The sequence below is a fragment of the Myotis yumanensis genome, unplaced genomic scaffold, assembly GCF_028538775.1.
Source record: "Myotis yumanensis isolate MYYU_CA2020_CCGP unplaced genomic scaffold, mMyoYum1.0.hap1 SCAF_19, whole genome shotgun sequence".
Taxonomy (NCBI): Eukaryota; Metazoa; Chordata; class Mammalia; order Chiroptera; family Vespertilionidae; genus Myotis; species Myotis yumanensis.
This window is the reverse complement of record NW_027223770.1, coordinates 14,361,174-14,388,848: the sequence shown is the minus strand read 5'-3', so window position 1 is coordinate 14,388,848 and position 27,675 is coordinate 14,361,174. Positions and strand designations below refer to the sequence as shown.

At 56.5% G+C, this 27,675-nt stretch overlaps 1 protein-coding gene across 3 annotated transcripts; it reads right to left on the bottom strand.

Annotated features, from left to right (window-relative positions):
- Positions 1 to 673: 673 nt before the first annotated feature.
- On the bottom strand, positions 674 to 26,440 carry SLC37A2 (solute carrier family 37 member 2). Of its 3 annotated transcripts, none has more exons than XM_070399668.1 (19): positions 26,039 to 26,440; positions 13,202 to 13,283; positions 12,709 to 12,802; positions 12,508 to 12,586; positions 10,604 to 10,739; positions 10,186 to 10,262; positions 8,955 to 9,121; positions 8,366 to 8,403; positions 7,925 to 8,077; positions 7,577 to 7,667; positions 5,630 to 5,692; positions 5,188 to 5,273; positions 4,410 to 4,458; positions 4,200 to 4,273; positions 3,871 to 3,949; positions 3,638 to 3,735; positions 3,318 to 3,382; positions 3,014 to 3,070; positions 1,484 to 1,572 (listed from the first exon to the last, which is right to left on the bottom strand). In XM_070399668.1, exons 1-18 carry the CDS (start codon positions 26,095 to 26,097, stop codon positions 3,040 to 3,042), a joined length of 1,521 nt encoding a protein of 506 aa, XP_070255769.1. In that variant the 5' UTR covers positions 26,098 to 26,440; the 3' UTR covers positions 1,484 to 1,572; positions 3,014 to 3,039. The 3 variants fall into 3 exon arrangements, with proteins under 3 accessions (XP_070255770.1, XP_070255769.1, XP_070255771.1); XM_070399670.1 differs by lacking the exon at positions 26,039 to 26,440 and adding an exon at positions 13,386 to 13,413; XM_070399669.1 differs by lacking the exon at positions 3,014 to 3,070 and having other exon boundaries at positions 674 to 1,572; positions 26,039 to 26,438.
- Between the last annotated feature and the right edge of the window lie 1,235 nt (positions 26,441 to 27,675).

Here is a 27,675-nt window from a genome sequence, read left to right as displayed (position 1 = left end):
TGGTCTCTACCGCGGGGTGAGGGCACCACCTAGCGGCCCCTGAGGGATGATGTCAGGTAAATCTTTATAGCACCCACTCAGTCCTCCTGCTTTCAAAGCCAGAGTATGGGCCACTCTAAGACCCATGTGTATGTCTTCACTGGGGTGGGTACTGCCTATTTCACATTGAGAAGTTGCATCCGGCTAATGCACTGGCCCCGTGTCCCAGCCGAGGCAATGGTGGTGTCTTACGTGGGGCTTTAAGCTCCCGGCCTGCCCCATCGGTCATCAACGTTGTCATGAGTGTCTCCTCTGGGAATGACCATTGTGACCAGCCCAGCACACAACCTGGAGGCCCCAGGACGCTGACCCCAGAGCCCACGGGAGCCCTTGCACCTGCACAGCCAGCACACGAAGCCTGTATTGGTGCTGAGAGGCGGCTTCGGGGGTCAGACAGAACGCTGCGAGCTGGCCTGGCCTGGCGCACGCCAGGCCTTGAAGGGGCAGAACAGGTCCACCCAGAACCCAAGGGCAGAAAAGGCCACGGCCGAGAGCTGCAGGCAGCTGCACAGGTAACGGCTCCTGAGTGGCCCAGACTTGTTACCCTGGTCCCTGTGCGCAGGTGCAAGTCCTTTTCCTGTGTCCGCTGTCTACACCGTTCCCAGAATAGAGCAGGCATCCAGGAAGCACTCAATAACCACTGACACTTCTTTATCAAAACACTGGCATTTTAATCAAAACACACACTGGGCCCGGCCGGTGTGGCTCAGTGGTTGAGCGTCCATCTGTGAACCAGGAGTTCATGGTTCGATTCCCAGTCAGGGCACATGCCCGGGTTTCGGGCTTGAACCCCAGTAGGGGGCATATGCAGGAGGCAGCCAATCAATGATTCTCTCTCATCATTGATGTTTCCATCTCTCTCTCCCTCCCCTTTCCTCTCTGAAGTCAATAAAAATATATATAAAAAAACAACACATACACACTGGTATTTTCAGTCCTGGCTCCCACTCCCCACAGCACTGCCCTGATGTGTGGTCTCTACTCGAGACACAGAGGCTGGGACAAGGGTGAGGCCAAGGAGGCCCAAGAATGATGCCTTCGGCACCTCCCCCTAGTCCTGACCCTGGATACAGCAATGGTGCTTTAACCCAATGGGTCAGGAGTTAGGAACAGGTTCAGATGGCGATAAATGGCTTGTGAACAAAGGGACGAAGAGAGGCTGGGCTGCCCTGAAACCGGGTCAGAATCCCATCTGTAGGTACAAGCTGACCACAGAGGTCCAATGCTACACAGGAAGGAGAGACGTGCCTTTTCCCGCCTTGGCCCTGGGCAGCCTTGGTCTCGGTCCTGGGATCTGAACCAGCAGGAGTCTGAGCAGGTGTTTCCCTTTGCAGGATGGAGACGCCTTCTGCCTGGCCGGCCTCTTCCCACGGAGACTCCCCCAGCCCCTCAGGGTCCCCGAGTGCTGGGAGGGCTGGTGTTAGATCGAGAGGCTTTGTCTCAGCGTCCGGCAGTTTCAATGGTCTTGCCAGGGGGAGCACTTTGGGGCCCTCCATGATTCTTTTCCAATCGGGGCCTCATATTTCTTTATACCTGAATGAGGAAGAGAGAGCGGGAGAGAGAGAGAGAGAGAGACCGTTTAATCATCTCCGGCCCCAGCGGTGGGAACAGGGAGGGCGGGCTCCTGGGGTCCCTTCATAATTGCCTTCATCCCCGTTCTCTGTAACCAGGGCTCCCTCTCCCCTCTTCAGCGGGGAACAGAAAGCCAGATTAAATTAAAACCTTAGGATATTTGTACCACAGCTGGCAGCTTTAAAAGCAATATCGCGTATCCCAGGTCGCCTCGGCCTCGGATCAGCCGTGGCAAGTACTTGGGGCTACGCGGCTCCGTTTTTCACGTGAGGACCGGGAGGTTCGGAGAACGAGAGCGGAGAAGGCGGGCTGCCCAGGGATCCTGGTTCCCGCCAGAGCTCCTCTGCCCTAGCTCATCACTCTGCTCCCCCACACGGGCCTTTCAGAGAAGGACCAGCATGTGGAGAAGCGCAAACTCCACACACCAGGGACACCGAGGCACATCCGATCCCTGGGCCACTGTTCTCTCGTCTCTAACGGGCATGTCTACCTCTCAAGGTGGCTGGGAGGTAAGCTAAGGATCTGATGCCAGGCTATTCCAGGCTAGAGCCTCCTAAGTATTCATTCTTCCCCCTTTCTGCCTCTTTTCGATCCTTCATCCCCCAATCTCCTCGTGGGCTGGCAGCTGGAAGACCCGCTGGCCCTATGGCCATCCCCCCCACCCCCCACCCCCCCCACCCCCTCTTCCAGGCCAGGGCACGACAGACGAGGTCCTCAATGCCTCCTCTCTCAGTGTCCCGCCCGGAACCTGGGTGGCACCCGCCCTAAAGGGAAGCACTTCCCCACGCGGCATGCTGGTTACCAGGACCCACATTTCCCATCCCCACCAGGTCACAGCTCTGCCAGCTTCCCGATAGCAGGGCCTCCTGCTCAGCGGCGGAGCCAGAAAGGCCAGCAGAGCCCCCAGCCCCAGCAGAGCCCCGCTCAGCCACCAGCCTGTCCGCGCAGCCTGCGCACCCACCACCACTGGCTGCTAGTAACCCACAGCGCGCACCAGCGGTCAGCTACACGCATTCGATTGTGTCCCAGAGGTTTTGATTGGCAGCCGTTTCTTGCTGCACACCGCAGGCGGGGCCCAGGGACTTGGTTTCTGAGCCTGCGGAGCACTTGGCAGCCCCGGGTCTGAGTTCAGAAGGAAACTGTTTCCCTGGACTCTGTCCTGGGGGCCGTCCCATGCCCCGCTGCTCCCCCAGCGAGGAGGCTGCGACCCTGGTGGCAGCTCAGGCCTCAGGAATCACTTCCCAAGCACCATGCTCTGCGTGGGTGGACGGACGGCCTTTGGAACTGGCCCCCAGGAAGAAAGAGAAAGTTGGGGGAAAAAATCACTGGAAGGAGGAGGCTCTGCATGCAGGACCCATTCTGCTGGCACATGATCAGCTACAGACTTGAAGGAAATACTCACAAAAGTCATGGGGCTTGAGGGAACGACTACTGCGTGTGGGTTAAGGCGAGACAAGAGCTACGGAGACACATGGGACAACAGAGGGCGGGTTAGTGGGGCCGGGGCGGGGCGGGCGTTCACGGGACACATCCAGGTCTGCGTGGAGCTGGGCTCCGACGGGGCGCCGTGCCCCTGGACTCGGCCTCTCTGTCCTGGGCGATGTCCCACGCCCTGCTGCTCCCCCAGCGAGGAAGCTACGACCTCGGCGAAGGCAGGGGTTTGAACTGAGGTGGGAGGCGGGGCTCCCGCTCCCCGGAGGACTCACCCGGTGCCTGGGCTCAGGTGTGACTTGCAGGCCAGGATCTCTTTGTACACCAGCCGGCAGAGGAGCTGCGGGAAGTTGGGGGCACAGAGGGAAGGGAGCAGTGGTCAGTCCCCAGTGCTGTGACCAGCAGTGGGCTGGCAGGAGGGAACGGGCTGGCACACAGCCTCCCTCAGCAGGGGTCTCCGTGGGAGGGACGTGGTTCTTAGCAAAGGGCTGCTGTCCCAGAGCCCCTCGGGGACAATACTTTGGGCCTCCAGGGCTCTGGCCTAGCAGGACAGGACACCCCACCATGTCCATCGGTGCACCCCAAGGACTCTTACCAAGCAGGCCAGGATGTCAGCAGAGATGAGCATGTAGAAGACGTTGTTCCAGCCCGTGGGCGAGATGAGCCCGGCCAGCAGAGGCCCCAGAGCAGCACCTGTGGAGCGTAGTGTCAGGGCAGGGCTCCCGCCAAGGGACCCTGGGCCCGCCCACGTGACGGCAGCGGGCCGAGGAGGATGCCCAACACAAGGCTCAGTGCTCGGCTGCCAGGAGCCAGGAGCCAGCCACAGACCTATGGAGCCGGTGCCGTCGATGATGGCCGTGACGGTGGACAGGGCCTTTGAGTTGCCTTTCAGGCTCTGGTGTGTCCCCTGGGGAGAGAGAGCAGAGTGAGGCCCGAACCGAGAGGCAGCACCGGGCGCCGGGACTGAAGGGGCACCGCCGACCTGGGACAGGCCTCGGCACTCAGAACAGAGGAAGGGGGATTCCGAAGGACTTTGAGGTCCTTGTCTGAACCGGCCAAGAAGGGAGGAAAGGGCTGTGGGGAACAGGAACCAGGAGACAGAAGCCCCGACCAAGACCCCCAAGTGACCCCTGGCCGCCGGGAGGTGGCCCACTTACGAGGTCGGCGGAGACAGCAGTGGTGATGAGTGCGTAAGGGCCATTGACCAGGGCCCCACAGATGATCAGCATTACTGAGGTGTAACAGAGAGCCGGTTAGAAAAGAGGAGCCCCTGGCATCAGACTGAGCACCTCTGCTTCCCCGTGCCCCCCAGTGACACCCCCAAGGCAGTGCCCTCCTGAGGCCCGACAGGGCTCGCAGTGTCTCACCTATGGAGCTGGCAATCCCGCTCTGGCCGAAGTGGTTGTACAGGAACAACTAAGAAGGGAGAGGCAGCGTCACGCCCAGGCTTCCCACGGGCCACCTGTGGTGGACGGGAGCCCAGAAGTCTGGGACAACCCTATGCTGCCCTGTATCCAACAGGTCACCCCACTCCTGTTCCTTCTCATACCAGGTCTCACGGTTCCTTAAACATCCCAAGGATGAGGGTGTCTGACGTCTGGTGATTTATTGTTTCCTTTCCCCTGAAAGTCTCTCATATCCAACCTCCATTTCCTGTTCTTTCCTTGGCCAAGAAGTTGATCAGCCCTGGCCGGTTTGGCTCAGTGGTTGGGGGCGTTGGGTCAACGGCATGTACCACGGTTGTAGGTTCCATGGCCACCCCCCACTCTCCTTTCCCTCCCCCACCCCCCCTTTTGGGGCTCGTGCGGGAGGTGGCCAGTCCATGTGTCTCTCTCACATTGATGTTCCTCTCTCTCTCTCTTTCCACTCCTCCTTTCCACTCTCTCTAAAAATCAATGAGAAAAATATCCTCGGGTGAGGGTTTAAAAAAAAAGAAGTTTATCAGCTGGTCTCCCCTTCGCCACCAAAGCCAAAGAGTCACCAATCCCTTTCTGAACTCCCAGTCTGGGTCTCTCTCCTGTGCCCAGGGATGCGCACACATGTCCCCCAGTGGTTGGAGCATTGGGGGTGTCCGGGTGCACACCCCGGTCAGCAGCCGCACGCAGGGACATATGCACACACCCTTCGCCCTGAGGTCATACACACCATGGGGGCGGCCAAGATCAGCATGACGCAGCAGGTGGTGGCCCTGCCATTGGTGTAGTCAGAGATGAGCCCCGCCAGGATGCCACCTGGAACACAAACCAGCCCGCTCACTGCTGCCCAGGGCACGACCCCAGCCCCCCACCCACATGGTTACCCCCCCACGCCCACCCCAAGCTCAGCCCCATCACTGCCTGGTGCTGGCTTGGGCCTCCAGCAGACCGTCTCCCTGTAAAGTCCTCCCTGCACAAGCATGTCAAACTCGCGGCCGGCGGGCCACATGCCTTGAAACGAGTTTGACATGCTTTCTGTGCCCACTGCTTAGGGGAAGACCACACATGAGAGCTGTGTTTCCCCGTGGGGCAGGAGCCCTAGTTTTCTCTGATGGTCACGTTCTTTCTGCACCCCCACAGGAGGAAAGGGGAACGCAGCGTGGAGGCCCCACCTGTGATGCCACCGACGTCGAAGAGGGTAGACAGGTCCCCCGCCTCCTTGGCACTGAAGTGAGCTGTGGAAACACAACCACGTGGTCAGGCCTGAGGGCTCAGGGCGGACATCCGGGGTGTCGGCCAGAAAGAACAGTGACAGTGCAGCCCACAGCCTCCTTTTCCAGAGGGAGGAGTGAGAACCAGTGGAAGTGATGGGCCAAAGGGAATTTACAAGTTTGGGCCCCCAACCCTGCTCTGCCTTCTTCCCCTGCAGGATGGCCTTGCCCTCTCAGACCAGCCCTCCCCCAAAAGCCCTGGGATCTGGGCTAGGCATCCTACCCCCCAGGCCACCTTCCCCTGTGGATCAACCTCTCACGCTTCGGCCCAACCAGCTGGTGCCTGCTCTGCTCCAGGCTGAGTGGCAGGACACCACCAGGGGGCGTCACATCCCAATGCGATCTCCGCTGAGAATCAGCCAGGGAGGAGGCTCACGGGAAAACCTCAGGACCCAGCGTTGCCCAAGCACTAGGGAAGGAATCTCCGGAAGCCTGAACTGCAGCCCAGCCCTCAAGGTTGACTCATCCTCTGACATAAGTCAGCACCGAGGCCAGAAAACAAAGAGCCTCCCTGTCCACGCAGCTGCCTGAGGCTCCACCTCTATTTGTGCAAGAGGCCCCTCAGAGAGGAACTGTGGGGCAAGTTACAGCTTGCAGTCTGGCTCTGACTGATCCCCACGGTGTCCTGTCTGGAGTCAGTACAGTACATGGCAAGGCAGCCTTGGCCCTCGGCCCTCCCGTGGGGCTTGTGGGAGCAGCGCAGCCTGGGTGAGGGCCTGGCCCTGGCGGAGCTCTGAGGCTCAGGGACAGGGGTCTGCTTGTTTCTTTTTTTCAATTCTTACCCGAGGATATGTTTATTGATTTGAGAGAGAGAGAGAGAGAGAGAGAGAGAGAGACATTGATGTGAGAGAGAAACAATGATCGGATGCCTTTTGTATACATCCCAACCAGGGATGGAACCCACAACCTTTTGGTGTATGGATGAAGCTCCAACTAACAGAGCCACCTGGCCAGGACCAGGAGTCTGTTTCTTGGTGGAGTAGCCACCTGACCTAGGGAATAGCGAAGACCCAGGCCAGGCAGACATAAACATTCTTCTCGACCACAAAAGTGACCCCTCGTCTGTCCATCCTTGGACGGGGTAGAGGCAGGAAGAGCGGTCCAGGAGCTGGGCAGTGCAGCCGACCCGGCACAGGGCCGAGTCCCATGAGGCTCCCGGCAGCCCCTTGGAGAGAACAGTGTTCCCCTCCAGGCTACAAGCGGTGGGGGCGGCTCACCAGGTCTTCCCCGGGTTGGCAGAATCTCAAGGGACCGCGGGAGCATTCAAAAGGCCGACCTTTGCTAGAGCCCTCCAATCCCGCCCGCCTATGCGCCCAGCAGCCTGGAGGCGGGTTTCTCCTGCACTAAAAGATGGAAACGTTGGGGGGGGCGGGGGTACAGATCAGAGCTTCCAGTTCCTAACTCCCAACTCAGCCCCAAGGACGGAAGGGTGGCTGGAGTCAGGGCCTGAGGGGTAGCATACAAGGTTCATCTTTGCATTTAAAAATAAAAATCGCACCCGGCAGCCATGGTTCAGTGGTTGAGCATTGACCTATGAACCAGGAGGTCACGGTTCGATTCCCAGTCAGGGCACATGCCCGGGTGGTGGGCTCGATCCCCAGTGTGGGGGTGCAGGAGGCAGCCGGTCAATGATTCTCTCTCATCATTGATGTTCCTCTCTCTCTCTCCCTCTTTCCTCCTCTCTGAAATCAATAAAAATATATTTTTTAAAAAAATAAATAAAAATTGCCCTTTGCCCTCCGAGAGGCTCAGCCGAGATCCTTCCTGCATCCTGGAATCACACGCATCACGCAATGGTTTCCTCTCCGACCAGAGCCCCCTTCCTCCCCGCTTCTCCCCGGAACTCACCCACATTGAAGATGTAGAGGGGCAGCCAGTAGAGGAAGGTGTAGCTGACCAGCTTGGCAAAGAGCAGGCACAGAGAGAACTCGATCACACCCTGGGAGCAGAGCAGAGGGCACGATGAGAAAAGGGTGCGGCCCCCGGGGTAGCTGAGCACCTCCCAGCACCCTGCACTCCCCACCACCCAAAGCACCTCCAGCCACACCCACTGTCAGTGAGAGCCATGTGTGCGCTGCTCCAACGCTGTGTCCAGACAAGCCTCTGGAAACCACAGAGCGCCCTGCAACCCCCTCTCCTGACATCCTACGAGAAACCTAGAGAGCCCCTCTCCTCTCCATTCCCCCGGCTTCTCACCGGGATCATGAGCGCCCCCCAAAAGCTGATGGCAGCGGGCTGAGCGCTTGGCTCCTTGGAACATCCGGCGGCCGCCTCCAGGCTGCTCTCCTGGTGACAGTAGGGGTTGTTCCCCGGGTCCTCAGGGCTGTCCTGCTTCTCTTCCGACTCCCCCTGAACAGAGATGAGACCGTGCTGTGGGCACGTCCATGTGCCCCCTCCTGCCGGCTGGAGGGGTGACCCTCGTGAGAGGCAGGGGCTCCGAAGCGGGAAGAGGTGCGGGTCCCTCTCAGGACTGGAGTAACCGCCTGAGCCTCCCCCTCCCCGGGCTGCAAGGAGCCAATCCAAGGGCCTGACATGGGGCCTGTGCGGTAACTGGGCTCAGGGCTTCCTCCTCTGACTCCCAACCCTGTCTGGGGGTGCAGTGGGAGGGCAGGGAGCGGTGGGGGGGCGCACACTCACGTGGTGCTGAGGGGTGGTGCAGTCCACATCCTCTGGGTCTGAAACAAAAACCTTCTAAGAAGCTTTCCTCAGGCCGGGCCCACCCCTTGCACTGGGACTGGTCCCCACCCCCAAGTGGCCCCACGAGGGAGCTGGAGCCAGGCTGGGGCGTGGAGCCCACCTGCTAGGCCCGGCTCTCCATCACCTGCCCTGTCACTAATGCCTCCGGGACATCCGTTCACCTGCTACAGGTGGCCCTGCTACCTGGGCTGCCTGACTCAGGCTGTCAGGGATGGGATGAGAACAGCGAATGTGGGAGTGTCCTGTCTCCCCCCGACCCCTGCCCTTCCCCTTCCCCCCTCACTCAGCCAGCATTTGCCAAACACCAACTAGCAGCAGCCATTCTAACTTCCTGTGTTGCCTAAACCTTCACCAGGCCCGGGATGGACAAGCTGTTGGTCCCATTGACAAATGAGAAAACGGAGGCTCCGAGCGGTTGCTTATCCTGAGTCCCACATCCGGTCCTCCCGCTCTGTGAGCAGGAATCTTCCCCTAGCCAGCTGCCTTCTCCCAGAGCTGCGGGCCCCGTGGGGAGGGAGGGTCCACTCACACTCGATGAGAAAGAAGAAGGTGACGATGCCCATGGCAGCGGTGATGACGCCTGGGACCACGAAGGACAGGCCCCAGCGCTCGCTCACCCAGATGCCGGCGATCAGGGAGCCCAGAATGTTACCCACGGAGGTGTGGGAATTCCAGATGCCCATGATGAGCCCCCGCCTGGAGGGAAGGGAGGAGGGGGAGAGTGAGGGAAGATGAGGAGCGCGAGGGGAGAAGAGCAGAAAAAGTAAAAAGGGAAGCAGAGGGTTCACCTCGACTGCCCTGGCCAAATGCAGAAAGCTGGCTGCCTACAGCCTCCGAGCCAGGGAAAGAGGAGGGAAGGCTGAGATCAGACGAGGGACAGTCAGGCCTGCAGACCTGAGCCAGCACACAGGGCCTGTCAACGGAGCTCTGCTGTCCTCAGGGGTCAAGACTCCCACCCCCTCTTCTCCCTTTCCTGTAGCTGTAACTCTAAAGCACGGGGCCTCAACCTCCAGGGGCCAGGGGCCATGTCCGGGGAGTTTTGACTGTCACAGCTCAGGATGCGCTAGCAGCACCTAGTGGGCAGATGCTGCTAAGCATCTACAATACACAGCTGGCCCTCATGACCAAGAATCCTCCAGCCCCAAATGCCAACAGTGCCGGGGTGAGAAGTCCTGCCCGAAAGCAACCTTTTTTGGCATAAAACCTAGCTCCAGCACAGCTGGCGTGGTTCAGTGGTTGAGCGTCAACCTATGAACCAGGAAGGTCACAGTTTGATTCCTGGTCAGGGCACTTGTCTGGGTTGCAATCCCCAGTGTGGGGAATGCAGGAAGCAGCCAATCAATGATTCTCTCTCATCATTGATGTTTCTTCTCTCTCTCTCTCTCTCTCTCTCTCTCTCTCTCTCCCTTCCTCTCTGAAATCAATGAAAATATGTTTAAAAAAAGAAAAGCCAGCTCAAGGAAAAAAAAAAAACCCACAGTTTTACAGGCTTCTTTTTTGCCTTTAGGAGAAATGGAAATTCATTTATTATGAGGAAAAGCATAATTAAAGTTGCTGTTTTATGGGTTAAAATCTAATCAATAGAAAATCAATACTGCTTTTGTCACTGACATGTTTATCTCACTCAGCATATGCAAGTTGGCCAAACGGAGGCACGTTTCTAATCGTGTACCCTGAAATTACGTGAGGGGCCCGGTGACCTCCGCACTACCCCCGCCCTCCCGGGGAACCTCCTGCTCACACTCCTTTGTCACACTCACCTCCCCTTCCCAAACCAGTTGCCCACGCAGGTCACAACCGAGGGCCAGCCTGTGGTCTGGACGAGTCCATTGCAGATCTGCAGGGAGAGAGCAGGCAGGTGGGACAGGCCCGGCTGCTGCCCACTTCCTGCTCTGACCCATCCCAGTCTGGGGAGGGTCGACATCAGAGGCCCAAGATCCTTTGCGGCAGAGACCCAGGCTCCGGCACCGTAGCGACCCGGGTGTGCTCCGTGCAGACTTACTGAGGGGGCAAATGCATGACCCTGGGAGGTGGGACCCTCTGGGGCATCACAGAGGGACAGTGGGCTGGGCAGGAGGCGCGAGGGCCTACCTTGGCCATGGACCTGGGGCGGCCGAGGGGGACTAGATTCTTCCTGAGATGGAAACAGAGGCCAGAGAGCAAGACAGAGGCTCATACCTGAATGAGCACGAAGTACCAGAGCACGTGGATGTCCCAGAAATACCCCAGGCCAAAGAGCGAGGTGAAGAGGCCACTGAGCAGCATTCCGGCTGACAGGTAGTAACGAAGGGGGAGCCGCTCCCCGAAAATCCCACTGGAGAACAGAGTTAGATTTGTGGTTGGTCCCGCTATCTGCACTCCTCAACCCTGCCTCCATTTCTTCCCCTCAACACCCCACTGGGCGGGGCGACTCAGGTCAAGGTGACCACCAGTGACCTCTGGGTTGCCACAGCCAGGGACACCCGCAGCCCTCCACTCACTAGGCTTCTCTGCTTTATTTGAAACTGCTGACCACACTCCTGTTCTCCCCCTGGCCTGCTCGATGCCACTCTTGAGGGTTTCAGCCCCTCCCCCTTGGCTGACCACGCCTCCTCATTGATTTTCTTGGGAGCCTCTCCTGCAGCACTTTCGTGGTGGTAACTACCACCGAGTTTTTTCAGTCCACTCTCTCCCCCAGGGCGGCCAGCACATCCAGATACTTCTTTCTGGACATCTTGGCCTGGAGACCCCCAAACACTTGAAACTCAACACTCGAAAACTGAACTCTTCCTCCTCACCCTACCCAGCCCTACCCGGTGCCCTCATCGAAGGGAATGGCACCACCGCCCGTGGCCACTCAAGCCAGAAACCACAGAGCCATCTCGGTTCCCTGCCTCTTCTTCCCATCCTTCACGTTCAAACTCCAAACCCACCAATCCTACTCTTAGTTTCCAGCATGTCGTCTTTCCACCTCTATTTACTGCTCTTCTAACTCAAGAGCTCCTCAAAGCGTAGCTGCGCCCAGCCAGTGTGGCTCAGTGGTTGAGCTTTGACCTATGAACCAGGAGGTCACGGTTCGATTCCCGGTCAGGGCACATGCCCGGGTTGCGGTCTCGATCCCCAGTGTGTGGTGTGCAGGAGGCAGCGGTTCAGTGACTCTCTCTCATCACTGATGTTTCTATCTCTCTCTCCCTCTCCCTTCCTCTCTGGAACCAATAAAAAATATATATATATATTTTTAAGTGTAGCTGCACTGTCATCCATCTGCTTCCTAGCATAACCAGGCCTTCAGCCTTGCCCTCCCTTTACCTGCCTCTCGTCCCACTCGGAGTGGCCTGTCTGAAATGTAAATCTGAACACGACACCCCGAGTGAAACCCTCCAACGCTCTCCTGTGCCCATGGCCTGGCCCACATGGCTCATTCTCCAGCCCATCCCCAGCTGCTACCCCCACCCCAGCCCTGACCATGCCACCTCCCTCTCCCTTACTTTCCCCATGCTAGCCTCCTGCCTCGCCTCTTCTCCACCGCCACGCCCCTGCTCTGCATTGGTGTCAACAGCATCTCCTTCAAGAAGCCTTTCCTAGTCCCTCTTCTCTAACCCCGGCCTGGACTAAGTGGCCACCCCGGAGCCGCCGGCGCGCCCGGAGCCACCACACTGATGTGTACCGGCTGCTGCTGGTCCCGTCAGGCTGTGCGCTTGCTGGAGGTGGTACCTGCCGGGCTCCTGGTGACAAACACCAGGCCTGCCTGGCTAATGGCGGCCCAGGACAGGACAGGGTTTCCTGCCCGTTTCTGCGTCTAGCGCTCCCCCTTAAAGGATTCGGGTCCAGAACAAACCGCACTCCAGCCACACCATGGACCCTGCCACCCCGTGCAGAGTCAGAAGGAGCGCCTGGGAAAGGCTTTCCAGGAAAAGAGCTACCAGAAGTGGGAGTGACCACACAGGGAAACGAGAATGGCTGTGGCTGCGCGCACGTGCAGAAGTCTCGGTCTCATTTCCACCAGGGGAGCTGGCAGCTCGTTCACTGACCCGCTGCCGGGTGAGGGAGAATCGAGGGCGGCAGCGGCTCGGGACCACCCACACCGGCTCTGCCCCTCTCACCTGATGAACATGCCGATGGCATAGGCCACCAGGAAGGCGTTGTCCACGGCGCCCAGCAACTCCTTGTAGTTGTCCTGGTCTGGAAGCAGGAGGGGGAGACAGAAAGCTGAGCTCGCTGCTCGGCTGCCCCTGCAGGAAGGCCTCTCTGGCCCTGGACCCCCTTCCTGGGGAGGGTGGGGGAGTCACTGGCCCCATTCTTACCAAATGGAGGCCAGCTGCACCACGTGGTGTCGTTGGGACTGTGGGTGGCATTGGGGGGCTGGATGACCTCTGAGCAGTTCTGGTGCAGACGGCTCTGGACAGACAATGGGATACACAGGCCAGGGGCCCCTCAGCCTCCTCAGCCCGAGAGGAGCAAGCAACTCCCTCCCCGGCCACACCAGCGCCACTGCCTCCCCACCGGCCTCTGCTCTGGCCTCTGGCACCTCCCCTGCAGGACCTGGTATAGGGACAGGTGGCCACAGCGGACCCTCAGTGAAGGCAGAGCCCACAGAGCCCGGCGTCCTTGCTCACAGCAGTGCTAGGGCAGTTCTCTGCAACAGAAGGGCTACTAACAGAGGGAGCCGCCAGGCGAAGGAGCAGGCTCGGTGGCCCGGTAAGAAGGAGGACGGTCCTGGCCCGAGTCCCGGGCCCCTTGCCTAGAGTGTACTTCTCTAGCATCTCCTGCATCTTTCCCACCGCTAGCCAGCCTCACCTTCACCACGCTGATGGGCTTCCTGGACATGTGATAACACGTGTAGATGAAGAAGGTGAGCAGCAGGATGAAACCTCGGTACCTGCAGGGAAAGGTGGGCGTCTGGGTTAGCAGGGAGATGGGACCCAAATTGCCGCCTATGCCCACGCTACAGCCGCGGGCCTCAGCACCACCAACTCTCTACCTTCAGGCTCCCTCCGGACGCAAGAGTCTTGGGCAGAGGCCATAGGGAGAGCAGAGACAGGTCCCAGGCCAGGGTGCTCAGGGATCCCGGTCTTCCTGGTCCCTGCTTCTGAGTGCTTCCAACAGCACTGGCTCAGCACCAGCACCCAGTATGCCTCTTGTCACCTCTGTCACCTCTGCACTCATTCAGCCTCACTAAGGTCAGGGTGCCTGGCTGGATGCATGTGTGAGAGAGATGGGGGCAGGGAGCGAAAATCGTGTTTAAAATACCAGAAATGACGGGAGCGGATGGGAGGCCAAGAGGGGAGAAGGGTCCATGTCCACAGTGAACTCAATACTCCTTGTGAGCTCAGAACACAGCGGAACTAGCCCCCTGCGGCCTGCCCCCGCAGAGCCCAGACCATACACGGAAACGTGGCTCCAGGGGGAAGCTGCTGACAGAACCACGTGCTCTTCCTGGTCCCAGTCTCGCCTCCCCCTGGACAGCAGGGTCATTCTCTCCATCTGTGGCTCACACATCACATGTGCCCCCTCACCCCCCTCTTCTCACCCCGTGCGCTGCGTCTGGGATGGAAAGAACGGTTCAGCCAAACACCAGTAAAGTTTCCGTGCACGCCCGGCTGCGCGGCCTGGGAAGGGCCTCGGTGCCCTGAGTCACTGTCTGCTTCCCCAGCAGAGATCAGCTGAGCTGAGTCAGCAACTGGAGTCAGGAGACACATGGAAAATAGGCTGCAGAAGGTTCCCTGCCCAGGAGAAAGGACCAGGCACTCAGAAAGACCCGAAGCTCTGGTCCATGAAAGATCTCATGGTGGGGGAGGGGGTGGGAGGGGGAGAAGGCTGGGAGGGACCTGAAGCCCTTTGCATCCCTCAGCTCCATGAACCTAAGGGGCTGGACCCTGGGACTCAACCCGCCCTTCCTGGAATCTACCTCCAAAACCCACACTCACGTCTTCTAACTGTGTCATGAAGGGGATTTAGGCAGAGCCTGGATTTAGGGTGGGCTCCCAGGCCCTTCTCTATGCACGCCTGGACGCGAGCTTCCTGCCTGGGTTCTCTGTCTCCATTCTCTCCACTGCCCCCAGTTCATCCTTTTTTAAAAACTACTTTTTTTTTTATTGATTTCAGAGAAGAAGAGAGAGACAGAAACATCAATTATGAGAGAGAATCATTGATCAGCTGCCTCCTGTATGCCCCCATCTGGGGATCGAGCCGGAAACCTAGGCATGTGCCCCGACCAGAAATCAAACCATGACCTCCTGGTTCATAGGTCAACGCTCAACCACTGAGCCACACTAGCTGGGCCCCAATTCACCCTTAAAAGGAATGTGCCCTGCTTCATTCATTACCCGCTTACACTTCTCCAGGGCTCTCCATTCTGCTGAGAACGGAGTTCCAACTATCTAGCCTGGATTTCACGTTCCCCTACAGCCTGTCCCTCCAGCTCCCAGCTCCCAAGGGCGTGTGGGTTCTCCAGGGAACCAGGCGTTACTCCAAGGTGACTGTCACTGGGACTGGCATCAGCAAGCAGAAATGTTTCCACCATTGGCATATGGCTCATGACTCCTAGTCAGGGGCTTGCAGAATCTGAGGGGAATTTGGAGAGGGTGCCCAGCTGGCCTTCAGAGAGCGACGGATGGAAGAAAGCTGCAGCCCTACAGGTAGCCCCGACCCAGCGCCCTGCCTGGGAGGCTGCCCGGTCGGGAAGAAGCTGAAAACTTCGGGCGAGGCCTCTGACTGTGTATCAGATGCAAGTCCCTGGTTTCCTCATCAATTACATGTGGGGATAGGCACCAACCACATGTGCCTCAAAGAGAGGTGAACCCAATACTGCTCTCACCCTGGTCCCTGGTCCCTGTGGTGTCACCATTAAGACTCTGGGCTGCAGCGGAGCCTATCTTGGCTGCCACTGACCCTGGTGACAAATCACATCTCCCCTGGATCTGAAAGGCCCCCGAGGCGCTGGCTCGGACTGCTCTCCGCCCCCCCCCCCCCCCCCACGGGCCCAGCAGGGAGGCCCTTGCCAGCGATGGAGCCAGGCTGCCACTCGGCAGACACGTGAGCCCTCTGAGGAGCTGCTCAGAGCCAGTGAGGGGCTTGACAATCCAGCTTGGTGGCCAGCCGCCCTTTCCTCCCACCCCCCCTCCCCACCACCACGCTGCTTCCATCCCAAGCGCCAGGACCTGCCCACCGAGCAGGGACCCAGGCAGCCTCCCTGGGCTCTCTCCTGCCGGTGTCCCTGCTGTCCTTCCGTCGCCGCTCCAGGCACTTTTCATCTAGACTCCTCTCCGGACCGCGGGGGAGGGGCTCTGCCACCACCGGACACGGTGATGCCGACTCTGACATCTGACTCTCCCACCCACGTCCACACGTGTGCCTACCACGTGCCAGGCACTGGGTAGGGATCCAGCAACATGCCAGAGAAACGGCAGCAGAGATCTCTGCCCTCGGGTGCTCACGGGTCAGGGGGCACATGCAGAATTGGGGCCACAGCGCGACACAGGCGGGCGGCCATGCACAGCAAGGAGGCACCGGAGGAGGGCCGAGGCCAGCTGGGTGGGAGGCCAGGCTTTAGCTGACTCTTCAAAAACAAGCAGGGGGGGGCCAGGTCGACCAGAGCCGGGCAGGCAGCGCGCCCAGCGACAGGGAAGTGCGTGTGCAAAAGCAGAGCGTGAAATGACACCGCCTGTTGGGGGAACTCCAGGTGGCTCAGGGCGTGTGGAAGGCGGGACTGAGCCAAGCTGGAAGGAGGCAGGGGACAGGTCATGTGGGGCCATGTGGTGACAGGGATGGGAAGGCACGGAAGGGGCTGGCATTTTCTAGATCAGAGAGGCCTGGACACCACCCGAGGCTCTGCTCTGTGCACTATTTGGGGGGAGCCCATGGCAGGCTTCCTCACTGCCTCTTCCATTCTGCCAGCCCCTCCCCGGCACACGGCTTCAGCACGGGGAACCCTCAGAGCTACATCTCTGGGAGTTTGTGTCTCTGCAGAAAAAAAGAGCAAGGACTGGGGAGTCAGGCAAAACCTGGCTTCCCTCCTCACCCCCATTTGCTCATGTGAAAAGCAGAGATCAGCACCTTTCCCGTCGGGTTACTGACAGGTTAGTGAGGTGGTGCCAACGACGGAGGGTCGTATGAGTTCCTGACACCCAGCGGGGCAGCTGCTGGTGTTTTATTTTTATGTTTTAATATATTTTTATTGATGTTAGAGAGGAAGAGAGAAGGAGAGGTAGAAACATCAATGAGAGAGAATCATTGATCGGCTGCCTCCTGCATGCCCCACACTGGAGATCAAGCCTGCAACCTGTGCATGTGCCCTGATCAGGAATTGACCTGTGACCTCAGTGGTCGATGCTCAACCACTGAACCACACCAGCTGGGCAGCTGCTGGTATTTTAAACTTTCAGATGAGGAAGAAGAGCTGGAGGGGCTGAAACACCCCGTGCTGCTCTGTTATAGGAGGTGAGTGGGGGTGGGCCTGGCACCCCACTCCTCCGGGTGATGGGCGTTCCAGCCCCTGGACTCCCTGGGAAGTGGGGACTTGGAGGCCAGGACTCCCCTTCTGCCCCACTCCCCCAGTATTCACACCTGGGCTGGCTGAACCGCCAGTGCCCTCACCTTGCTCGGGGCAGGTTCCAGTGCCTACGGGGAGCCTGCCATGGTTCAGGGCAGACTCAGCCTGCGGGGCCTGCCATGTGCCCTGGGAGCAGACACAGGGGCTCAGCAGAGGTGCACGCTGCCATCCCGACTGGCAGAGCTCCCGCCCTGGAGGGGGCAGGAGGCCCGCCACTGCGCGGTGTGATGCTGGACCTGGCACCGGCCCCCTCTGGGACTTCCTGCCTGGGCTCGGCGTGCCGGAGGGATGAGCTCAGTCTCACAGCTGGCTGGGCAGAGCCTGGAGCCAGGCCTCCTCTTAGCCCAGCCCTCTTTCCATTCCACTTTGGCCACTGTTCTGAGAAAAAGGCCAACGTGCCCCAGTTCAAAGGGGACCGGGGACATCTGTCAGGGTAAGGGCTGGGCTGAGCGGAGGCAAGGCTGCCACTCACAGTAACCCGCAGGAAAGACAGCTGACGCGCTCCTGCAGCGCGGGCAACCACCGGTTTCACTTCTCACAGGCCCTGCCTGCAGAACCGAGAGGCCCCAAAGGAGCAGGGGGCAAACACACACAGCTGGGCTTCACCTCACTGCCCCAGGGAGGCTGTGAGGGCGGAGGATGGCAGCCTGGCACCATGGTGAGCCTGGCCTGGCACAAAGGCCAAGGACCAATGCACCTGGGTGGTGAGGTCCCCAGACTGGGGCTGGCTTTGTTAGCAAGAAGCGGCACGTTTACACTTGATCTTCGCCCAAAGGCCCAGAAGCGATGAAGAAGCGGCACTTTTTAGAGTCCCACCTGCCATACTGGCACTGGGTACCGGGCAACCCAGTCCAATAGAGGCGGACAGCTGTCTCAAGGATTATCGGACAGTCCAACATATCGCTCGGGGGAGCATGATATCGGCTTTATCGACCACGGGATGACTTTGCACTGGGAATGCTTCTGAGATAGGAGCCAACTTGTCACAAAGCAGCAACAGAAAAACAAACAAACAAACAAAAAAAACAACTATAAAAACAAAGGATCTATTACCACCCAAAGGACCCAGCACCAGTCCAGAAAACAGCAAGGGACAGCAGAACAGAGGGACCTTGGCCTTAGGAGATGGTGGGAAGAGGTCCCTTTCCCAAGTGGCCACCCAGTCGGTCACCCCCACTCCCTGCATCCCCCTTCCTGGCTCTGCATCCGCATTGCTGACAGTCCCTCCCCCCTATAAGGCCGGTGGGGACTTACACTCCCTCCTCAATCAATCCCTCCACTCCCGGCCCTAACAGGGGCTGCTACTAGACGCCTAGGGCTTCTCACGTGGCTCCTGGCTGTGGCTGCAGGTGCCATTGGCACCTGCCCTGGGGAAATAGACTGGGTGGCCTGTCCGTGGACGTGCCTGTTCTAGGACTCTGCAGGCCTGAAGAGGATAGAGTGCTGGGCACTGTAAGAACCAGGCCAGTGGCGACAGCGCCACCACTCCACCCCCTGCCAAATCCTGCCCTGCCACTGGAGACTTCATGTAGGGAAAGGCCAGCCTGGGACAGACACCACAGGGCAGGGTCCGGAGCCAGGCCTTCCGTGCACAAGATGGAACAGGGACAGTCCAGGTCTGGGAGGGCCTCCGGGCACTGAGGACATGGAGTCCTCCTGGAGCAGAGAGCCAGCCCAATGAGTCGTCTACTGTTCCTTTTCCTGGGACTCGGGGCGCTTGCTCAGAGAGGCCAGGATCACTCAGGACTTGACCCCCCCAAACCCTTCGCACAGGAGGCAGACCTCGGCTAGTAGCCACGAGGAGCCCGGGACTCTATAGAAGAATGAGTAGGTAACATAATGATCTTTTTCAGGGAAGAGGAAAACATGATTGTTTTGCTTGGAGAAGGGAACTAAGTAGGGACCCTGCGCATTCAGACAGGATGAAAAGACACGGCTTTAAGCTCTGGCTGGAGGTTTTGTTCAGGCAGCTGGAATAAGTCGGGAAGAGTGGGAGGGTTGGGAGGGTTGGGAAGAGATGGTCAACAGGTGTTACGTCCGTCCTTTTAAAGAAAGGCTAAGCGAACAGCACAGAGAGAACCGTGTTGAGGACGGCAGAGCGATGTCCTGCTCAGGGGGTTAAGGTGACAGCCTTGCTCTCGGGATTCCATGGAGGCCTCGCCCCAGGCCTCACCCTCGTCCCCAGGCCTCACCCTCATCCACTCTTCCTGAGCATGAAGGATCCAGGGGACCAGGCATGAGCCAGAGGCCAAAATAAGAGCAGTCACGCTACCTACTCCCACTCCCCCACAAACACCAATGTGGGGTAATCAGATTGGGGGGCGGAGGGGGGGAATCAGGGGCTTCAGGGCCTCCACCTCTTGTGTGTCCCCAGTTCTGGTGTGACTCAGACAGCCCAGTCCGACCTCGGTGCCCACTGGCACAGCGTGACTGAAAGGAATAAGGCCTCGGCCAACCACTTAGACCTGTGGTCGGCAAACCGTGGCTCACGAGCCACACGTGACTCTTTGGCCCCTTGAGTGTGGCTCTTCCACAAAATATCACGTGTGGGCATGCATGTACAGTGCGATTGAAACTTCATGGCCCATGCGCAGAAGTCGGTATTTTGTGGAAGAGCCACACTCAAAGGGCCAAAGAGCCGCGGTTTGTCGAACTGCAGTTTGCCGACCACTGATAGACCATCCAAACCCTCGCTGCCTTCTGGACCAGTCCATGGGGCCTGGGAAGGTGCTCGCCATCCTGCTCTGAAGGGGAAAGAGAAAACTGCAGCGGGAAGAGGAAGCAGAAGCCGCTGGGGAAGCAGCAGTCACACCGGGGGGAGGGGAGCCGCAGGGTCACGCGCCCTGGCTCAGCCCTGACCCTGAGAGGCAGAGGAGAGGGACAAGGACACGGTGCTTAGCTCGGGGTCCTGCTCCAGGCCCTCTCCTTTCTTTTCAGAGCTTCCTTTCACCGTCATAGCTCGTCTGAAGGAGCCCTTTCTGCCGCCCTCACCTAGTACCGCTTTGCCGTGACCAGGAAAATAAGACGAAAGAAAGCCATCTTGGCAGCACTGGGGCCCCTGAGTCATCGAAAAATAGGGAAAGAACTCAGACCAAAAGAGGATGAGTCTTAAGTTCTGGTTCAGCTGCTTACTGTGACCTCAGGCAACTTGTTTAATCTCTCTAAGCCTCAGTCTGATCTTCTTATAAAGAAGATAATGATAAACTCCCGCCACACGAGACTGTTGTAGGATTAAACAGAAGCCAATGGATCGGCAACATGAGCCCTTGGCTGAGTAAGGGCAGAGCCGTTCATCCCAGCAGCAGCCACCCGCCAGCCTCGGCCTCTCCAGCTCACATGGGAAGAATCAGGTGTGGGGCATAGCCAGGCGGAGTCACAGCTCCTGCTCCGCTGCCTCCCCTACCCCAGTCCTGCTCATCCTGCTGGTCCCTCCTCCCCAGGCTTCTCTTCTCCTAGTCCCGAGCTGTTCCCCTCACAGGGCCCCAGGACATGGGCCCAGCCCCACAAGGACAGCCCCGGGCATCTCTCTGGCAAGATGCCCATGTTGCCAGCTTGCAGACATGTCTGTGCAGACCTGCCACAGAAGGCAGGGCCCTGACCAGGCCCAGAGCTCGGGAGGACTATGAAAGGCCATGAACCCGCTAGGAGGAGGGGCAGAAACCCGTGCTGCCTGCCTCTCAGCTCCACCTTCTGGCCTTCAATAGACAGGCAACACCTTCACTGCCAGGTCTTTGCTCCAGGCCCTCGGCTCATAGTACCTCCAGCTCCACCGAGTCACACGCTACCTTTTCCTCTAATGAGGAGGAACCCCTCCCTCCGGGGAAGCGCACAGCACCCGCCAATGCTAACCGCAAGCCACACAAGAGGGCTCAGTGCTTTAAATGACTTACTTAATTCCACCAAGACCCTGTGAAATAGGTACACTGTTTTTTCCCACTTTATATATTAGGACCTGGAGCCTGAGACAGCTGTGCGACGCTGGACAAGCAGCACAGCTTCTCTGTGCCTCAGTCTACCCACAGAGGGTGGGGAAGCTTTGCAGTGAGCTACAACTAAACGAGGCCTGATGCTAGTAGGAAGCAAGTGGAGGGATAGTCCATAATCAGCGCCCACTCGGTGCCCAATGGGAGCCTGTCGCTGGCCTGGGAACCTGGGGCACCGACCTCCTTTAACCCTCACATCTTCCCAGGGAGGAATTTCCAGTATTCTCACTTTATAGGCGAGGAGTCCAGAGTTCAGGCCCAATCCACCCTCGCTGGGTCTAGCTGCGCCTGCTTCTCCATTCACCTAGAATGCCCTCCTTGGGGACACGCAGAAGCAGTAAATTTGATAACAGGAGTGCACACCCTCTCTCCAGCTTAGCCTTCGTTCCGAGAAGGGAGGACCATGTCCTAGTCATCTCTGCAGGCCTCCAATCTCAACATCATGTGCCTACGGTGGGAACTATATTAACACCGAGTGTTCGATAGGAGTCCAAACCTACATCCACGAGGGAAGAAGTAAAAGAGCGTTTATCGCGCACCCGCCCTTAGGCACAGGGGGTCAAGAATGGACACATACCACGTTTGTCCTCTGGAACCCAGCTTTTATGGATGGGGAAACTGAGGCTGAGGAAAGCCAGCTTCTCGGGGCATATAGTGCGGAAAGGATTCCGGGCCAGGTCTGCCTTAAATCTGGGAGATGCTGGCTCTTAGGAAAGAGCTATTTCTTTACGATGTTCCCTTCTATGTTTATTTTTCAACGTAATGTTATCACTTTCAAATGGGTGGGGCAAGGGCTGATTCTTAGCTCTCATGATAAACATTCCAGCCTCCTAATCACTTTTGTCTTCCCCCAACCAAATCCTAAACAAACACAAAGCAAACAAAGCATTCAGGATATCTTTTGAACCTAAAACTAACTTTGAGATGCCCAAGGGGACGTCTGGGAAACCACAAAGAGCAGTTCTTTCACCTTTTAAAAAGAGAGGGTCTAGAACTAATCAGGTGTGTTTCATATGTTATTGCCGAGCAATCGCATGGAAATAACCGTGAAACCAGACGAGATGCTCAACCTTCTCTAAGTTAAATTTTAAAAGGGAAATGTTATTTATATTAATATTTCAGAAATCATATGCTGTGTGAGAGGTTTCTACAGATTTCTTAGTGCCCTCTCTGGTCCATGGTTTTTTTCGATGGATCAGCATCCTGCTGACACGTTACCTGATAACAGCGGTATAGTGTTACCAGTCATGATTTGGGTTGGGTTTAAAATGTTCCCTGGGCTGCAACCTCACTTCTTTGAGTCTAACATCTTCTAGGTCAGTGGTTTTCACCAGGGCATGCACGTACATCAGACTTTCCTATGGAGTTTTATTAAATACAAATGTTCAGGATTCACTCCAGGCTTACGTACTGAGTCTCTTTAGTTGATATTCTTGGAATATCCTTGGTACATTATGTAAATTATGTCTCAGGATTTTTATATACCTCAAGATTTTTTTCCTCTATGAAAATTGTGTCCATCCATTTTTTATCAATCAGGTGTTATTGTCTAGGTTTCTTTGGGGGGCGGGTGGTAGTTCTATTTTGTTTTGCATACTTCAGGAAGAACAATAAAGCAGCCCTTGCCAGCTCTTCAGATCATTCACTTTTGAAAATTATCAGTAGTACGTTAACCTGCTCCTTTTTAGGTCTCTGTCATTTACAAAGGGCTTTTGTTTTGTTCTACTCTGATGCTTCCTAAAGGCTCTGCAGCCAGCTACCTATAGGTCAAAGGTCTTATCTTTAACAATCAAGAACTGGCTCAGAAAAGTGCTGTATCAGTAACTTGCTCTTGGACACACGCTTCTGATGGCATTGCTTAGACACCCTTAAGGACATACCAATGGACTAAGTCAGGAATTTTCAAAGCTCTTTAGTCAAGAAGCAGACAGGTTTGTGGGATTGCGAACCCAATTCAGCGAACAAGAAGCAACCGCATAGGAGTGAATAAACTGGCGAGGGATGCTCCCTGTTTGTGTTTTGAATATTGTTGATGTTGTTCTGTTTTCTGGATCTATAAGGCAGCCCTTTCTCTTTCTTCTTAAGCTGTATGTAGCCCATAACAATTTAGTAGACTCTGTTTTAGTAAACCGAAATGAAACATTTGTGAATATCTTATTCTCGCTACCTGATTCCCCAGAATTCATAAACTTTTGTTGAGTCTTCTTGCTTTTCATAGCAAGACGGTTATTTTCAAAAGTTCAATAAGAATTTGTCCTATTTTTTTTAAAGCACAGCATAGTTAGAAAAATTGGTTATGAAACCAAGGCCTTCCCTGAAATGTCGTAATTAACAATGATGCTCAATTAATTAGATATAATCAGCCTGTTTTAAGGAACTACGGTTGACTGTATGGAGCCAAGACTAATAAAACCCTCCCAAGAAAATTGGCTTACTGTTTTCCCTTATATGCAAATAAGGGAGGTCACGCCCTGGCCAGCCCAGGAGCCTTAGGATATTTGGGGGACCTCAAAGGAAGACTTTGCCCAATGTATAGGTACAGCAGGTAAAACCTATGGCGTTTCTTGGCTTAGCTCCCTAATTTCAGAACAGTCACTAATAACAAGCTTTTAGAAGTCCAATCTAAGGTTCCTTATAAAAAATTCCAGCAAAGCAAACTTCCCAAGGCCGATATTACAAATTAGCACTCTTGCTACACCTGTATCATCAGATCAAATCCAATGAGACAAACTTTATTTTATGAGCTTAGAATGGTCTTTCTTTGTGACTATTTGTTATCAGAGCAGGGGAAGCTACAGGAAACACTTCTGTGATTCACTGGAAAACTGCATTGTCTAGAGCAGCGGTTCTCAACCTGTGGGTCACGACCCCTTTGGGGGTCGAACAACCCTTTCACAGGGGTCGCCTAAGACCATCGGAAAACACATATATAATTACATATTGCTTTTGTGATTAATCACTATGCTTTAATTATGTTCAATTTGTAACAATGAAATTGGGGGTCACCACAACATGAGGAACTGTATTAAAGGGTCGCGGCATTAGGAAGGTTGAGAACCACTGGTCTAGAGGACTCATCTCAGCTTATCTGACTGGAGCCTCTCATTGATCACGGGCTGTTTATACTGTATTTCAACAGGGTCGGAAACTAAGTCATACAAAATATGTCTGTGAACTGATAGTTTCAATAGTCTCCCCTCCCAACCTGTGGAAATACTAGTTTTGCCTCAATATTCCTGATTTATAAATGGGCATGTTCTTTGGATTCTTTTTTTTTTTTTTAAATTGTGGTAAAATATATATAACATAAAATTTACTGTTTTAACCATTTTTTGTTGTTGTTATTGTTATTGTTAATCCTCATGTGAGGATATTTTTTCCATTGATGTTTGGAAGGAGAGAGAGAGAGAGAGAGAGAGAGAGAAACATTGATGTGAGAGAGACACATAGATAGGTTGCCTGCTGCACGCACCCCAACCAGGGCCAGAGATGGAATCTGCAACACAGGTTCATGCCCTTGACCTGGAATTGACCCCTCAGCCTGTAATCAACCCTCAACCCTTTGGTGTGTGGGCTGATGTTCCAACCAGTGAGCAACACGGATGTTCCCACCAGTGAGCCACACGGGCCAGGGCCCACTTTAACCCTTGTTAAGTGTAGTAGTACAATTCAGTGGCATTAACCCCTTTCATATTGTTGTGCAACCATCACCACCATCCATTTCCAGGACCTTTGCATCTTCCCAAACTGAAGCTCTGTCCCCATTAAACAGTAACTCCCCATTAAGCCCTCCCTACATTTTCTTTGTCCTAGATTATAACATCTTCTGATTCCCTCATTATGAATAAAATAACATCTTTAACATCTGTTCCTTTTTATATCCTTATGAGAAGCAGGTTTTATCTTTCTCTGAAAAATATATCTTAATAGTTCCAAACTCAAAAAGACCAAATGAGTCTTGTATACGAGTGAAGAAGGCTGGAAGTAATGAGGGCTGTCACCAATAGGAAAGACCAATAGGAAAGCCCCTAAGGTGGCCAATAGGAAAGCCCCTAAGGTGGCCAATAGGAAAGCGCCTAGGGTGGCCAATAGGAAAGCGCCTAGGGTGGCCAATAGGAAAGTCCCTAGGGTGGCCAATAGGAAAGCCCCTAAGGTGGCCAATAGGAAAGCCCCTAAGGTGGCCAATAGGAAAGCGCCTAGGGTGGCCAATAGGAAAGCGCCTAGGTGACCAACCAGCCCAGGGACCAAGGGGGTCAGGAATGTGGGATTTTACGTTTTAAAACTAGACCGAGTTGGTCATGTTCTGAACACTTCCCCCATCTAAGGGGAACCTTTAAGTCCTAGTAATATAATTTGGGAGTTCAGGCCTGGTATGGCTTCATCTGTTTTTTAAGAGAAGCCAGGAATCTGGCTATGTTAATTTTTATCATTTGTAAATGATGGCAACCAACGATATTAAAAAAAAATACTCCGCAGACCAAACAAACTGCTCCACTGCTCCAGTGGGTGAGCTGAAAGCTCTGCACCTCACACATACACACACACACACACACACACACACACACGCATGCACACGCCCGTCTGGGCCTCCCTTGGTCAGGAGGAAAGCTGCTGTGCAAGTGGCTCACTCATTGTTGGGGTTGCCCACTGCTGGGGTGACTACCCAGCTGAGCGGTCTGAGAGATAAGCCCTCCCTGGTAAGTCCTCGGGGCCTGGAGCCCCTGGAGGCCAGCTCCCAGGACCGCTGAGGTCTGGCCTGTGTGTGTGTGTGTGTGTGTGTGTGTGTGTGTGTGTTATCCGAGGGGGAAGGGACCGAAAGGGACAGTCCACGACTCCAAGCGCCACTTTTCAGCAACTCCACCATCCCGGTGTCCGGGCTCGTCTGGGCCCCAATGCTACGGACGTGAGGGGCCCTGAAGGTCCGCCCGGGGTATGTGGGGTGTGTGTGTGTGTGTGTGTGTGTGTGTGTGTGTGTGTCAGCGCAAGCCATTCAGGTTCACCTTCCTGCGGCGCCGCAGAAGGAGCCTGGGCGCCAGGCTCCCGGCCCGCGGAGGGGAAGCCGTCCCAGCCCCGCGCGCCTCCCTCCCCCGCGCTGCTCACCAGCTGTCCCTGGAGAAGGTGCGGATGAACCAGATGCCCGGAGCCAAGGAGGACCGCATCCTGCCTGCCGGTGCCCGAAGTCGGCGGCGAGGTGGACGGCGCAGGGCGCAGGGTGCAGGGCGGTGCGTCCGGGCCCGCAGCAGCTGGGTTTAAATGCCCCGCCGGCCGGCCCGCCCCGGCCCCGCGGCCGCCGGCCCGGAGCCCCCGCCCACTTGCCCCGATCCGCCCTGAAGACCGGCGGGCGCAGAGCGACTGCCCATCCTCCGGCGGGTGCGCCAGCGCCCGGTTTTCTCCTGCTTCGCCTTGGGCTGGGGGCCCGCGGCGCGCGGAGCTTCTGGGGCCGCGCCCGCCCTGCGCTCCGCACTCAACCCGCAACAGGGAACCGAAAGTCACACCCCACACCAGTCTGTCTCAGCTGTTCTCGGGGCGCCTTCCTGTCCCGAGAAGAGGTGGCCCCGACACGGACGGGAAACTGAGGCACACCCAGGGCTAGAGCTGACACCGGTGGGTGGTCCCATCATTATCCCACCAAGTGCGGAGCGCAGGGCTATCTCGCGGAGCTACAATACTTGTCCCAAATATGCCTCCCGGGCGGGACAGGAGCTTCCTGTCCCTCAGACTCCAGACAGGACCCACCACGCCCCTCAGAGCCTGGGCTCCCCATCCACTCCCGGGGACAGGGCCACAGCCATTCCGCTCTCCCCGGAGGCGACAGCCCAGAGGAAGCCAGCGAAAGGCCCGTCTGGGCACAGGATTCTCTGCTCTGAGCATCCTCTTCTGGCCTCTAGCCTGACATTTCCAGGGTATTTCCATCTATAGAAAGAAGATACTGTGGGTCTTTGAATATGAACCCAAGGATGAACTACAGAGGGGTGGAGAGGGAAGCATTCGCCCTGAGAACAAAGTTGTTAATAGGACACGTGTTTGTGCAAATGGCTCTCAGCCCGGACCCCACCCTGTCCCTAATTCTTGGGAGTGCCCAGGCCCTAAGTGCAAGGTCAGGGAAGTGGAGCAACAACTTCACCAAACAGGTTAGGACCCAGGATAATAATGAGCTTGGCTGCTACCAGCCAAGAGAGGGCAAGCCAGTTGTAAAGCCCTCTGTGAATGCCAGGCAATGGCAGGAGGGTGTGGTGGGGGGAGGGGGGAGCGGGGGGTCAGTGGCAGAAATAAAGACAGCAAAGCAGAGGCCAGAAGGTAAAGGGATAGCGAGGAAAGAAGAAGGGGCCAAGGAGCCAATATTAGATGATGGAAGTTACAGAAACACCAAAGGCAGAGCGCAGTTAACAGCCGCTAACTTATTCCTTAATACACCGCACACTGTGGACAGTCCTTTATTCTCATCCATCTGGGGAGGGGGACTCCACGTCTTGTTTTGCTGAGACGAGTCCAGGAGACACTTGCTGTCCAGACCAGCTCTGGAGTCAGTAGCATCCAACAGGCATTAGGCTTCTGTGGACGCAGGTTAAGGGGCGGAGAGCAAACTAGAATGATTAGCTAATATCCTCAGGAAGACAGCTACTTGTGTCTCGGGGGCTGAAGGACGGAGAAAGCTGGGAATACAAATGAGCTGCAGTTACTTGATACTACACAGGAGCGCATGGGCATCAGCGGGCGAAGGGGCGGGGCCGTCGCCA

Coding starts and splice junctions, on each gene's coding strand:
- SLC37A2 (XM_070399668.1), bottom strand. CDS start 26,097: ATGCGGTCCTCCTTGGCTCCGGGCATCTGGTTCATCCGCACCTTCTCC. Junction 10,263..10,603: donor GGTACTTCGTGCTCATTCAG/GTATGAGCCTCT, acceptor CTCTCCCTGCAG/ATCTGCAATGGACTCGTCCA. Junction 7,668..7,924: donor GGGGGGCGCTCATGATCCCG/GTGAGAAGCCGG, acceptor CTCTGCTCCCAG/GGTGTGATCGAGTTCTCTCT.